We start from the raw sequence: 15,543 nt of genomic DNA, 5'->3' as shown, positions 1-15,543 counted from the left end.
AAAGTACGTACCTTCACAGAAAAAATCTTCAAACTTATCCTTAAAGGGCTGAAGGTGTTCTTCAGATGATTCTCTGAAAACAACTTTCATTTGTTTTTCACAACCTACAAGAATAAACTTAGTGTTAAACAACAAAACACAAAATCTCTAATAAAGACTAATATTCAAATATTCTCAAACAACAGTTTAAATCCAACTAATAGGAATAAATACCTACCAGAACTGTAACATACTTGATGAAAAGAATTTCTAAATTAAGAAAAAGAACTGGCTTAAATGTCCAGTCATTTAGGTAATTCATTATGGAACGAATTTGTAATAAAATGATTTAACGTATCTTTATGAAAAACAATTTCCTACATATAAACAGTCTTGCATTGTTTAGCTTCACTATCACCAACGGGCTTCCTTCCATGAAACAGAAATTTCTAGTATGAACGATTCCCAAATTAGCCTTCACTACTCACATTCATTGGAATCACTGTAAGAGAAAATAAGGCGTCCACCACATTTTGTAAAGTGCCGAGTTTCAGGAGGCAGTTTAGGAAAATAGTACAAATGATTTGAACAATAAAGAGAAAGTATTCTGATGCATTTGAGAAGTACAATTATATTGTTTCACTGATTATCAAAAGCTTGGCTGCAACCCAGCACACACGTAAGTACTTTATCAACTCAGTTCTGCTTGCTTCTGACTAAATAACATCAGTAGTTCCTTTCATTAATCTGTATATTATAAAATTATATATCTTTTTATGTTTTTATTACTTTAGTTGAATAAGAAATCAAAACAAATGACTTACTCACATGCAAAAATGTAAACATTTTCATTATGCACAGAAAATAAACACTACAAATAGACTTTGGCTGTTTTGGGGATGATTTGTGTAATCCAATTAATTCAATTCGCTTTAAAGCATGTGAAATGTATCTAAAGACTAATATCAGACACTTGCTCTTGGCTTTATAGGTAGTAACATAAGAAAGAATAGTAACAACTTCATTAACACCTTTATATTTGAGTAACTTAATACTGTATATTTATACATATGATTTTCAATGAACATTTCTCCATGTACATTGCTACCTATAATTTTGTAAGGGAATAGTACAGCTCGGAACTATTTTGAAAAAGCACAGGATATGCCCAGTTTTATGGATTAAAATATCTGATGTCTTCCTAGTAGATGTTCACCCCATATTTTTGATACATTTTAAAAACACAAATCTATGTTCTAGAGCAGTGTTTTTTAACCTTTTTTGTGCAAAGGCACACTTTTTTCATGAAAAAAATCACGAGGCACACCACCATTAAAAAATGTTAAAAAAATTTAACTCTGTGCCTATATTGACTATATATAAAGTGTTTTTCCCACGGCACACCTTACACTATGTCACGGCACACTAGTGTGCCGCGGCACAGTGGTTGAAAAACACTGTTCTAGAGGTATATCTGAAAGAAAGACTGAGGTTCTCAGTACTTTTAATTTTATTTTGGGGTGTTACTTGACCCATTAATGCTCTAAACCGAGGGCAGGTATTAGGGTGTAAAGGCTCCTTCCTTTTGTCATTTTTACTTTCTGTGTTCTCCTTATAGCTAGGAGACCTGGCCCAATTTCTGACATACTGCAGTGTCACTATTATAGGCACTGGGCTGGGTAATAGTGGCATTCACTCAGGAAATCACTAGTGTTCCACCACTTCAAAGGGAAAAAAATATTGTACATCAAAGCTAGACTGCTTCTGTGTCTACATAATCTTGATACAAGTTAAAATCCTCATTGGTATATGAATCAACAATATAAAGAAACTGGAATCATCAATTATGGCAGCAGTGACAATCTGGAGAATTTGACAGTGAGATAATTTTAGAAAATAAAAAGAATAATGGTTTTATTGAAAATGAAATTTCTAATGACTTCATGTGTCCGCTGCATATATAAGCTGTGCAGAAAGAATGGGGGAAAATTAAATTTCTTAATTTGTGAGAAAATAGGATATACTTCTGAATTTAAAAAAATGTTTTTACCCATCTTACTTGGGTAGAAATCCACAGTGCAACATTTAGTTCTATAACTAAATGAAATACTATTTTTTTTAAAAAAATCCTGATCTATTTTCTTAGCTTTAAAAGTTTTTTAATATGTCACACACAGCCTAATCCTAGTCACATTAATTTAGAAGCACATAGCACTGATTTCAATGTATGTAAGGTGAAGAATTTAGCATTTTTAATGCATTAATTCATTAAATATATACACTGTCATATATGATCAAATTTTGGTTACAAAATTTTTGAAAATTCAATAATATCAACTAAAACATCAAAGACGCAATTTTAAAAAATCATAACTAGTATTTTAAATGTTGGCTATTAGACATTTATGTCACATGTAATATTAACAGATTATATTTATGACAAAGGCTGCGCAACAGGGCAGCAAGAGATCAAGCATTACATTCTGAGTCAAGACTGTAGTCTTGAGTCTTTTCGCTAGGTCATAATTCATCCGTTTCTGAATTAGTGTTAAAGGAAAGTTCCACAGTCTTTCTGCAAAGGAATAAAATAACCCTGGAGATCGTAACTGGCATTTGGAAGAAAATACCATCTGCCAAAAAAGTAGCTCACCCATGCAATTGTTCTTCTATTCCTGATCCTCTGTTATTATGTGAAGGAAAAGCATTATTTCATATACATATTATAATTGAAATGTACACTGGGAAGTTAAATCTATAATTAGAACTTGCCTAGAGAAAATTATGCTTAGATTTTGGATGGAAGTGCAAATGTGAAATATAACTGTTATTTTTCAAAATTTGGGTATATGAACTTCCTTACTGTCCACAAATGTGGTTTTGATTTTCTGTGCTCTCTCAATGAACCAAAGTTTTATTTTGTTTTCCTGGCATTGATATTTCTGGAAATAAAGAATGATTGTCTCTAACTCTAGCACAGCTAGGATTACTAGAACAAACTAAGGAGGACATGGACAATTGAAAAGGAGGACAAATGGCAGAAAAGAAGACACTGTTAAATTTCTGGGCATCTGTGAGGAAAATTACAACCCACAAAATATGTTCTTAAGAGGACAGGTATATGAAATATCTTTTTCCAGCACCAGCCTGTTTTTCAATTTCAATACTTTTAGAACAAATCTTTATTTTCCAAAATATATGCTGGTAATAATATAGAATTGATGATGCCAAGCTTTGCAAATTTCAACATAGAAATGTATGAATCATGTGATTTATAGATTATAGGGATCACAGATTTGAAGGGATTGAATTGAAGACAAATGCTGGATTCAGGAAATAAATAATGTAAATCTACACAGCAGATGAGGCACTGAAAGAAAATGGCCAGTTTCAACGACTAGTATTGTTAAAATAGTCTGAAAAACAACAATAACATAGTAAGTTGTCAAAAAGACAGTCAATGTACTGTATAGATTTAAGGCTATGCCTGCTGGAGAGAGGATATAGGACAAGAAAAAGACACGTCCCCCTTTTGCTGGGCTTCTAGTAAGTCTAAGCACATCACTGAACTCCCACTTGAACCAGCAAATTAATGGAAAGGCAGGATATAAATCCACAAATAAAGAAGCAAAACAAGAATTAATAGTATTTATTCCATTATTTATTCCATTCCGTCTATACCACCCAGAGGTCATTTGGCAGCTAACCCAATAAATGTTAAGATCATAAGATCTTAGAACTTAGATCTGGTGGATATTTATATCAGGAAATCCTTGTAAGCAAGGAGCATGGGAAGTTTGAAAGGTAACAGACATAGAAGCGTGGCCCAGTCTCACCTGCCTAACTCAAATTTCTGTTGTGAGACAGAAAGCAAAAATTTAGCAAATGCAAGATATACACATGTTCAGTGTAAAGAAGCATGCTGGAGCTTGTTCAAGTCAGTTTTATGGAGGAGTTGCTGTTTTGTTTAAACAGCAGATAAGGATGGTTTCTAAAGGAGACTGGATTCTTAAAAAAAATCTTAAATCAGACACAAAGTTACTTCCTCAGCTAACTCTTAAAGAGCTCTGGAAAAAAACAGTTTCTGTTAATGACTCTTCATGCTTCTGCCAGTCTTCTCTCTGGATAATAAAATATACAACTGTAAACAGACATATCTCATGCTGTGACCACACTGGAATGATAGCAAAGGAATGACAGCTAAGGACAGAAATAAGGATTAACAATCCAACTTGGAGATGCAACATATCTTTGGGAAGATTCAAATTACTTTAACAGAAAAACCCTGGAATAAGCCAGCTGTAATTACTAGAGCCAAGGGAAAGCAGCAAGGAATGCTGGACAGCTAACAATGGAACAAAAATATAAAAAAAGGAAGTTGAAATGCTTGGCATCCTGAGGTTGGTTGTTATTATTTACTTAACATAAAAATATTAGTACAAAATGCAAAAAAATGATATTGTCTGCCAATTTTAATCTCCCTTAAAACTCATCCCATAGGGCATGATCTAATATAAATTAGCCTGATAATATATTGATTTTTGGATTGACATGAGATTGTGGAGACCCAGGTAACCTTGGTCCAGTTATTTTTCTTGAGCTCAACCTGTCTCACAACATTTCTCCTACGAGATAAGTGAAGGAGATTCATTTGTATCCCTCCTATCTCAGAGGAAATGAAAAATATAAAACCAATGACTAAATCAGTTTAGATCTTGGTGAGGACAATTTGCTGGAAGTTGAAGTGATTCCTCTATTTATGAACTGCAGGATTCAGTAACTGCATTAAATTGGCTATCCTACATTTCAGAAAATGGCCACTGACTTTGGTTTGGTCTTCTCTATGCATCTCATATTTCCTATTTTTTTAAAAAAAATAATAAACTCTGAATTTCAACGCTGTTTGAAATGAAACCTGTTAACCAAGATTTAGCTTAATCAAGATATTCTCTGGGAGTTTTTTTTAAACATAAGAGAGGCTTTATATATAAAAAGTAAATATTACATATACATTATCAGCTACAAGAAATGTAAAAATGAATGTTAGCATCATGAGAAGCTTCTTTAGTTAATCATTTGCTGTTACATTTTAAAGTACACTATCTGGATATACTGTATTTTCACTGCATCAGATCTAAAATTAGCATAAAATATTTCATATCCAAAATGACAGTGGAATATAGCAAGAAATATTATTTAAAATGTCACAGTGGGTGTACGCTAGATATGCATTATAGTTTCCATGGCAATGACCAGAATTTAATAGTAAAATAGGAAAATGTAATTTGATTAGCGTTTTGCCACTCCCAGAAGATTTAATGCATTATTGCACCCAACTCGTTTTTTTAAAAAACCCACCAAGTAAAATGATTACAAAGTGGCATTTATTTCCTTAATGCTTGTGAACAATAATCTTTCAAAGCTCCACAGACCCCTGTAAATCTGTCCAGAGCTCCATTACATGTAAGCAACCCTTCATGTAAGTAGCACTGTGCTGTCAATCAGAGAGGAGCTGGCATTTTTAGGCATTATTTTAAAACAAAATGTAAAACTAGAAATAGTTCAGGATTGATAAGGATGAGTTGTTGAACAAATACTAGGACCTACCACTAGCACTTACAGGAATCATCCCGACCAAGCCAAGTAACCGCATAGACCCTTGAAACTGTCACTGATATAATCCTTCATGAGTTATGTTCCAGTGAAGACTGCAAGGAGCCATTCTCTCTATGTGTCTCCTGATGTCTGCTTAGAACTCAGCAGGTATGTCATCACTCAGGGCTGCTAAAAGTCTGCTTTTTTAATATTCCATTTGAAACCCATGCCATTTCAAAGAAAGCTTTAGGATTTAAAATCTCATTTTAAAGTAAGAGAACATGGAAAAAATATTTTAAAGGAAAAACCTTGTGATAATTGATTGAATAAACTCTTGTTAAAAAACTTTTTAAAAGGGTACATAGTGCTCTTTCCTCTCCCTACTCTGTTCTCTTATAAGGGAAGTGTATATATTATATTAACAAAGGCATCTCTAATAATGGTTTGGCTAGAAACTACATTTTAGTTTGGGCAATGATTCTGAAGGAAAATAATGAAATGGACCAATCCTAACAACCTATCCAAGTACTTGGTTATCTAATTATATGAAAGGCACTTCCATTTATATCCATAATTGACTTTGTACCAATGTTGAGACTTGGCCAGTTTAAATGCAAGATATTTTATTTTGGGGCGGGGGAACTGGGGAATAAAGAATCACAAAAAGGTATTGAACGTTTTGTATTCTGATTTCAGGATTCACCAGCAGAGCACATGGGCTCATGTCTTGCAGCTCTTAGCTGACTCCGGCCTTGAGAAAGGCAAGGCACCAAAACAAGACAACGGCCAATTGTGGAACCATTAATTACTGGAAGCTTCCTTCCCTCACTTCTTTTATTCAGTACTATCTGATAACCTGGCATTGCCCAGGTATTTATTTATAGGGGGCAAATGTAATTTCTAATGTTGGATTTTCCCTCTTACCAGAGGGAGCCCCCTTGTGGAGTACTGTGAAGACATTACCATGGCAACTCCACTGCACTGCACTGCACAGTAGAAGCAATTTTATGGCAGTACAGTAAAAGTCATTTTAAGGCACAACAGGCTGTATCTTAATAGAACACACACCCCAAGGGGTTTTCTTACCCTCCCCCCATATTTGTTTCCAGAGAGTAAGTCATCTGTGTACCAAGTTTAGTTGAAATTGCTCAAGGAGTTCCAGAGTTATGCTGGAACATACACATACACAGCCATTTATATACGTTTTCCCGACAATAAGACATGTCCTGAAAATAAGGCCATGCGAGATTTTCAGGGTGGGCAAAAATATAAACCCTCCCCTGAAAATAAGCCCTAGTGAAGGGGTGGGTTTAGCCAGAACGGGGGCAGCCCTTCCCTTCCCTGGTCACCTCAGGGCTTCTTGGCCCCTTAATCGAATCAGATGATTCCCAGGTGCTGCTCAGGCCTCTGCTTCTAGCAAACGCCGGTCAATTGCGGTTGCAAAAGAAGCCGGAGGCCAAGCAACACAACCCAAATGCCTCATGCCCTCCTTACCTAATGGTGACAGTCACAGCAGGCAATTCCATCCATGGAACAGGAAAGGAAGGCATGGAAATCAATACAGGAACATCAGAAGAAGCCCTGCGAGGAGACACCACTGCTGATGTGCAGGAAATCCCCCCCCCACCTGCAAATTGTCCTTTCAAAGTGGAGTTTCACCAGGATGAAGGCGACACAAACACTACCTTTAGCCACCTCTGCGACATTGTGGTCGCAGGCAAGCAGGTGGTGGGACAGAGAGGGTGGGATTGGTGGGCTTGCTGCTTCCTGCACCTGAAATATAATAAGACCTCCCCAAAAATAAGGCCAACCCCTTATTTGGAGGCTCAAACTTTCTTATTTTCGGGGAAACACGGTGTGTGTGTGTGTGTGTGTGTGTGTGTGTGTGTGTATGTATAAGTGTTATGTCAAAGCACCTGGTACCCCAAATATGGGAGGGAGCATACTGCTTCCCTTTTGTCTTTCAGCTCCACCCTAGGAGCCTTCCATATTTGGGCATACCAGGGCTTTGACATAACATTTACTTATTTCCTTGGCTCAGCTGATAAGGGAGGAGAGCTTGTGGCTTAGTGGCTAATACAACTGCCTAATATGTAAAAACAGCCCAGGTTCAAATCCCAGTAAGGGTATGCTAGCTGATGAAAGCTAAATAGCTTGAAATAGATTCATACTAGTCTCCCTTTATTTATTTATCAGCACAATGCAATACACACACACACACACACACACACACACACGATTTAGCAAAGGTGAAGCAGATTTATTTTACAAATAATCTGGAATGATGTGGCAGGCGAGCAGAACCAAAAATTGGTTGAAGCAAGTGGCAAATGGAACCAAAGCCAAAATAAATAGAGTTCAATCTCTTTTCCTTCTTTTTTACATGTCTCCTCTTCTTGAAATCCCCTTCTAGTATTTCTCAACCTTAACAAGTTTAAAATGTGTGCTGACTGGAAAATTCTGAGAGTTGAAATCTACACACCTTAAAGCCGGTGAGTCTGAAAAACACTAGCTTCTTTTCTTTCTCCCACCTGCATTTGAAGAGCAAGGAACAACTTGCTTTTCTTTGAATTGATCACTTTCAGTGTGATTTTCAAATGGGGATAAAATGAGGCTGAGATCCAAGGGCTATAGTTTAACTAATTTAGGGTTATATTCTTTCTCTCTCTCTCTTCTTTATGTTTCTTATCCTCCCCACCCATCTTGCAGATTTAACTTTTAGAAATATAAAGCTAGATAAATCTCAGAAAATCTGGGGTAAAACTGTAAATAAAACTATGTAATTATTGCTTTCATTCTATAGCTATTTAGTCTTTTTTTTTAAGTACTCTTATAGAGGGACACGCTACCCCTGACACAGGGGGGTGTTTCAAAATATTTTAGAACCTATTCTGTAGATGTGACCTGTTTTGTTGGAGTGGCTTGGCAGTCATGTGACCGGGTAGGCGTGGCTTGGCGGTCGTGTAACTAGGTGGGCATGGCCAACTTGGAAAATGTGGTGAAACTCACTTAACAATGCTCTTGCTTAGCAACCAAAATTTTGGGCTCAATTGTGGTTATAAGTTCTCTTTCTTTTTCTTTCTTTCTTTCTTTCTTTCTTTCTTTCTTTCTTTCTTTCTTTCTTTCTTTCCTTTTGTCTCTCCCATTTTCTTTCTTTCTCTTTCTCTCTCTTTCTCTCTCACTATCCCTCCCACCCTCCCTTCCTTTCTTGTGCGTATCTCCCTTCCTTCCTTCCTTCCTTCCTTCCTTCCTTCCTTCCTTCCTTCCTTCCTTCCTTCCTTCCCCTTTCTTTCTCTCTTCCTCTCTCTCTCTCTCCCCCACACACACATGTTCCAATTATTTTCGTAGATATATTCTATGAACTAAATCCTACGATCACAACATTCTGTGTCCTACAAGCCAATTCACAGAGCTCCCAATTCAGCTTCTTTACTGCTCTGGGGGTTAACCGAATATGGTTAGTTGTCCTGTTATCTCTTGGCCTTGGTTCCTGCCTTTTTAGCAGAGCAGCAGAGAAGGCTAATTTCAAACGGCTTTTTTTCCTTTTGCCAAAGCCAGATTTCTCTGCTGCTCAGTGGGTGACTTGGTGGGTGTCTGAAGGTGTTGTCTGAAGGCATGCATGTCATGCACACACACAGACACACTGTGCTTGCCGCATTGCAAGGCACATGTGTAAGGGGGACTGGATCAGCTGGGAGGCTGGCAAAAAAGAACCCTCTGTTTCTCCATTGCCATGGCTTGCAGAGGAAAGGAGGCGAGGATGATGGCCACCATCATTGCTGGGGCCTGCTGGATGCAGCCCTGCCTACTCTGATTAGCTGGGTGGCTGGCCAGGAAAGTGGTGAGGGGGCGAGCCGCGGCAGCTGAGAAATCATCATCCCTGCTTCCTTCCTTTGCGAGCCACAGCAGCTGAGAAACAGAGGCTTCTTTTTTGCCAGCCTCCCAGCAGATCCAGTCCCCCTTACATATGCGGTGTGTGTGTGACAGCCACCTCATTTCCAAGGGGGGGGGGAATTCATGCAGGGGGGGGAAAACCATTGGAAACAAGATGGCTGTCAAAGAAAGGAGCAGCAGCACGCGCTACATGGGCTTGTCCAACAGCTGAAGAAGGAATAAGAGGTGAGGATTCAGCTGCTGTGAGAAGCCCAGGTGGCACGCGCTTCCTTGTCTTTGACAGCCGCCTCATTTCCAACAGGGGAGGAAATCTATGTAGAGGGAGGAAAAATGCATGGATCCCCCCCCCAAATTGGAAATGAGGCAACTGTCAAAGAGAAGGGACCAGCGTGCACCATGTGGACTTATCCAACAGCCAAAGAAAGAATAGGAGGGGAGGATTCAGCTGTTGTGAGAAGCCCACGTGGCGCACGTTCCCTTCTCTTTGATAGCTGTCTCATTTCCAATGGGGGGAGAAATCCATGCAGAGGGAGGAAAAACGCACAGATTCCCTCCCATTGGAAACGAGGTGGCTGTCAAAGAGAAGGGAGTGTGTACCACATGGGCTTGTCCAACAGCTGAATTCTTGCCTTCTGTTCCTTCTTCAGCTGTTGGACAAGCACAGGTGGCGCGCGCTGCTCCCTTCTGACAGCCACCTCCTTTCCAATGGGGGTGGGAATCCATGCAGAGAGAGGAAAAACACAGGGATTTCTTCCCCACCACCACTGGAAGCGGCTGTCAAAGAAAAGGGAGTGTACAGCACGTGGGCTTCTCCTAATCCTCCATTCGGCAAAGAAAATGGATGGGCGGGGCAAGCCTGGTGCGGACAGGCAGGGCAAGCGAGCGGTGACTGGGAGGGTGGAGTAAGCAGGGGGGGCAGGCCAGAGGAGGAAGCATTTCAGTACGGGGCCTCCAGAAGATCAGGTATGGGAAGGCATGCTAAATTTCACCAACCGGTATGCCCGTAGCAGTGCGTACTGGCTGAAACCCACCCCTGCCATGACATTAAGCTTTTTAATATCAACCCTATGTTATTACAGTGTGAAGCTTCAGAAAATAAATCAAAGTAAAAATAAATAAAACAAACAAAGTAAGAACTTTTCACACAGTTAAATATTTAGTAACTCATCTAACACACTGGACAGTATTTTGGCTTTAAAACTATTGTTTGGATTTAGCAAATGTGGCCAAGCATTTGAAAATAGGGGAAATGAAAAATGTAATCATTCTAAGCTGAAATACCAGTAAAGAGCTCTTTGCTTAAGTAATTCATGTTAGGCCTTCCATTAACTGGAAAAAAAATCCTTACTCATGTGCTAGCCTTATTAGAGGTGATGTTTTCATCATTCTTTTGGGCTTATTCCATTTTCCCTTACTTCACTATTACTTTTCCCATCTGTATTTCTCCACTAATGTAATATTAGAAACAGGCTTAGGAGAGGGTCTCCTTGAGCCATTCTGTGAATTGTCTTTCTCCAAGTCCAGTCTTCCTTTTCAACAGGGGCAAAGAAGGGCAATGAGAATGATCAGGGGAGTACATTTCAAGAAGAGAGAAAGTTTTGTAAATGTTTTCCCTTGAGAAGAGAAAACTAATAGGACCTTCCCAATGCCTGAAAGGATGCACAAAATAGTTCAAGATGTATTTTATGTCACTCAAGACAGAATAATGGATGAATCTTCGCACATGTTAACAAATTTTAAAATCACTCCATAAAGCAAACAAATCCACATTTTACTATTTATCCAGTTTCACTATTTACATATGCAGTCTCGTTATTTTTAACATATTTCCACAGGTTTTTATTACTTCTTTTTCAGCATTTTTCATGGGCATTAAGATTTATCGCACTTCTATACTACATCTCCTCCTTCTTACTTTATGTCTATCCATTCCTTTATGTTTACTGTATGTTCCGTCCATTCTGTTGGTCTATCTTCTAATATTGTTTTTATATAGGAAAACATTCCTTCTCTTCCTGCAAGCATTTTGCTTTTTTTCTAATTGTTATTACTTTGATGTCCATTCCTATCCAAGACCTACTCTTGATGCTGCTAAGAAATGGCCAGTCATACATGTAGGACTTCTTACCATTTCAGTTTTTTATTATAAACATGAAACTTACTATACTATAGACCTTTGAGTTACCAATTGTTCTTTCATTTAATTTGTTAATTCATGCTTCTTTCTATTTTTTCTCTCTTTAATTTCAACTCTCAATACCTATCCTGGCTTTAGTCAATTGATGACTTCCAAATATATATATATATTTGTAAGATAGGGAAAGGATATTGCTAGGGTAGTGCTAATGGTAAGGACTGTACCAGTCAGTTTGAGCTTACTTTGGGTCAATGTGAGACAAGAACACCCAAAATCCAGTTTTGGTAAAAACAGTTCTTTAACCTATAGACTAATTTATAATGCAGAGTGTTGCCTACATTTCAATAAGCAAAATATATATGGTTGCACTGACAGATTGAATATTTTAATTTTTTAAACTGATTATCTTTTAAAAAAGCTTGGCTATATCTCTTCAAAGGGATGAAATTGCCAGTAGTTCCATTTTTGTTTGAACTTGTGTTTCTGTGGTATCTAGAAATTGGTGGCAAGAGTTCATTTGAATTTTAGCTTTTACTTTACTTAATTCTAACTTACTTAAAAGCTACATTTTTAACATTTTGAATACAACTGAAGCTTGACTTTAACAAAGGGCTGTCATAAATTCTGTGCGTGCATATCTGATGGGAAAAATATATTAGGTGAAATAACTTTTCAATTCAAATAGAAAGAAATCACATCTTTTAAAATTTTTATTCAGGTCATGGATATTTGCTTTTTCTGATGAGGGAAACTATCTTTGTATTAACAGATCAATACCTTAAAATGTATATAAATATTTCCAATTACAACTAAGAATAGTTTCCAATTTTTAATTATTCTGCAATGTCTAAAATTTTGAAACAAATATAACAAATAATAAATTAATGTGATGGTAAAGCTCTTAAATATTATCAAAAGTAATTTAAGGATATGGTTAACCAAACTGATAATTCCAGCATGTGTAACATCTGTAATATAAACAGTTAAACTTAATATGGTCCATCTAAAGTATATAGGAAATTTTGTGCTTTCTGGATAGCTGGATGTAACCTTCTCTGAAGACAATTTTTTGTAAATGACATCTGTTTCAGTTTTAGGTTTTTACTAGTATTTTGCCAACAGCCACAGCTTTTTTAATGGTTGCCAGAAACTACATAGATTCATCAGATATTTTGTACAGATGCTAAAACAATATCCTCTTTAATTAAAACATTTCACATGGTACTGTGTCTAATAATGTACAAAAATAGTTTTTTGAAGGAAAAATGCTCTTTGTTTACTGTAAATTCCACTTTTTACCTTTGGTGGAAAATAAGGTGGAATTTTGAGTTCATGGAGAAGAGATATATTATGCCTTTTTTGGGCTATGTAGGACTGAGCAGAATTGGTAATAAATGCATCCCTACAGCAGTTCAAATTATGACATGATAAATTCAAGAATTCAAATTTAGAGTAAAATAAGTATCTTCTTTTGAACAAAATTGCATTTAGCAATTCATGCATATAACCATCCCTGTAGGAATATTTCTGTATTCTTGCTTGTATTCTTTATTACCCTGTGTAAAGCTCATAATTGGACACAGGAAAACATAATTTTAGTATAGTAATTCCTTTTGTAAACCAGATTCTAGTATTAACTCTGACTGAGCTGTAAAACAAGAGAATATTTTGTTTTGTTTTATTTTTTATTATTTTATGTTATTTTATGTTATTTTATTTTTCTGTTTCAGGGCGGCTCTGGCAGCTTACAAAATTAAAAGCTATAAAACCATAACACATACAGTAAATATTTCTAAAAGCAATGACATTTCAATCAGGAAAAAATTGTAAATAAAATATGCAATTACAATTGAATTTTGTACAGGATTGAGTGGAATAGAAGTGTATATAGATGGAATTATATCCCACTTTCTAAGAAACACTTGGCAAAGCCAGTCACTGTTTCTCCTCCTTCAAATAGGAAGGTCTCTAATTGTTGTTTCCTTGCCAGTGGAAGAATTTCTTCTATTCAAAATGATCACTAATGTTCATGAATATTCTCTGCTTATAATGTCTTTAAATAGGTTAAAGATAGAACAAGAATTGGGAAAATAAAAACGTTAACATTATTCTGTGCTAGTTTCAAGCAGAGTTATAGCACAACATACCATATTTTTTGGAGTATAAGATGCTCCGAAGTATAAGACGCACCTAGATTTTGGGGAGGAAAACAAGGGGAAAATATTTGCCTCTGCCTCCCAGCAATTTGCCTTGTGGAACAAACAGCAAGTTTCACTTTCAATTTCTCCCGATCATCAGCTGTTTCAGGCTGCAGGGATTGCTATAGCTTATTGAAGCCTCCGTAAACCCCCGTTTGCTGCAAAGAGGTAAATTGCTGGGAGGCAGAAGCCAAAGGGTTGGGGCCGGTGGGTGGGTGGGGCTACATTCAATGTATAAGACACACCCAAATTTTCACCCTCTTTTAGAGGGAAAAAAGTGCGTTTTATACTCTGAAAAATACGGTACTTCATTTTTTTGTGGAGCATTCTGTGTTGTTTCTGCAGAAGGAGTTTTTATATATCATATTGTTAAGTTCCCATTTTTAATTAGCATTTGTCCAGTTATTTGAAATAATAAACTGAAAGCTCTTCTTCCACTTTATTCTTCTACATTTTACCAGATAATTCTGACTAAATTAGAATGATCGTTAGACATTAACACCTTTTTTTTTTAAAAAAAAAATCATTTTTAGGATGAACCCTAGACAAAATTAATTCCCAGCAATATTTGTTTCATCATGAATCTCCCACAAATCCACTTTAGCAAAATTTCCAAATTTATTCCCATCTGGCAAAATTCTACTTCTCTTTTGCCAGGTTGCATTTGTTGGATAAGATAATTTTTTATCAATTGTTTAAAATTAGTACAGCTATAGTTCAACTATATAGTTTGAACTTTATAGTTCAAACTTACTGTAAGGTAAATAAGAACTTTAATAAGTTCTTTATTTACAATTACAATTGAACCCAACATTTCTGTTGTTAAGTGAGACATGTATTAAAGTGAGTTTTGTTCCATTTTATGAGTTTTCTTGTTACAGTTGTTAAGTGAATCACTGCAGTTAATAAGTTAGAAATATGGTTGTTGTTAATCTGGCTTCCACATTGACTTTTCTTGTCATAATATTGAAAAAGGTGATCACATAACTTTCGGACACAGCATTGCTCATAAGTATGATTTAATTGCCAAGCATCTGAATTTTGAACACATGATCATGGATGCTGCAATAGTCATAACTTGAAAAACAGTCATAAGTCACTTTTTTCAGTGCCTTTGTAATTTTGAACGGTTACTAATGAACTGTTGCAAATCGAGGATTACCTGTAAGGTACTGTAAGTAAGTAAGGTAGAACTATAAAGCTATACATAAAGACACATGGAAAAACAAATGAGTAGTATCCTAAAGGAGAATAAAGTTTATTTTCAATAGATTGTGAAATAAACAGGTGAGATAGAAAAAAAAGACTGAAAAACTCCTCTATTTGTTTTAAATAACATGCAATGTTTAAAAAAACTGCAATGAGACCAGCATTTTATTGACTTCCTGTTAAAATAATCACTGCTTGTGCATGTCAAATGTACAGCAGGAGAATGATACTTTTTGAAAATGGTAGATCAAACGTGGATCTTATTTCAGCATGAACAAACATAGGGGAAGGGGAGGCCAAGAGGGCTTAACCGAACCAAGAGATGAGGGGAGATAGAGCATTCGTGGATGCCAAGGTTAAATAAACAACAACTGATACTTCCTTAGCACTGGTGACCTTTGAAATTTTCTTTAAAACAAATAAGAGCTTATTCATTCTTCTAGCTAGCTAGAATAATAAATTATTTAACGACAAATTTTATTGACAACTGTGGATAGAAATCCTTGATATTTTCAAGAAAATTTCTGTTTTGAC

The 15,543-nt window shown here is 36.4% G+C and overlaps 1 protein-coding gene across 2 annotated transcripts in view; it reads right to left on the bottom strand.

Annotated features, from left to right (window-relative positions):
* FMN1 (formin 1) overlaps positions 1-15,543 on the bottom strand; it is a 130,108-nt gene that overhangs the window by 20,437 nt on the left and 94,128 nt on the right. For both annotated transcript variants that reach the window (XM_014063373.2, XM_014064124.2), the window contains one exon: positions 12-104. In XM_014063373.2, coding sequence (XP_013918848.2) covers positions 12-104 — 93 coding nt within the window. The remainder of the gene's footprint in view (positions 1-11; positions 105-15,543) is intronic.

The sequence above is a fragment of the Thamnophis sirtalis genome, unplaced genomic scaffold (genome assembly GCF_051295495.1).
Source record: "Thamnophis sirtalis isolate CommonGarterSnake01/CBP01778 unplaced genomic scaffold, rThaSir2_p1.2 scaffold_1, whole genome shotgun sequence".
NCBI classification, from domain to species: domain Eukaryota; kingdom Metazoa; phylum Chordata; class Lepidosauria; order Squamata; family Natricidae; genus Thamnophis; species Thamnophis sirtalis.
This window is presented reverse-complemented; position numbering and strand designations above follow the sequence as displayed.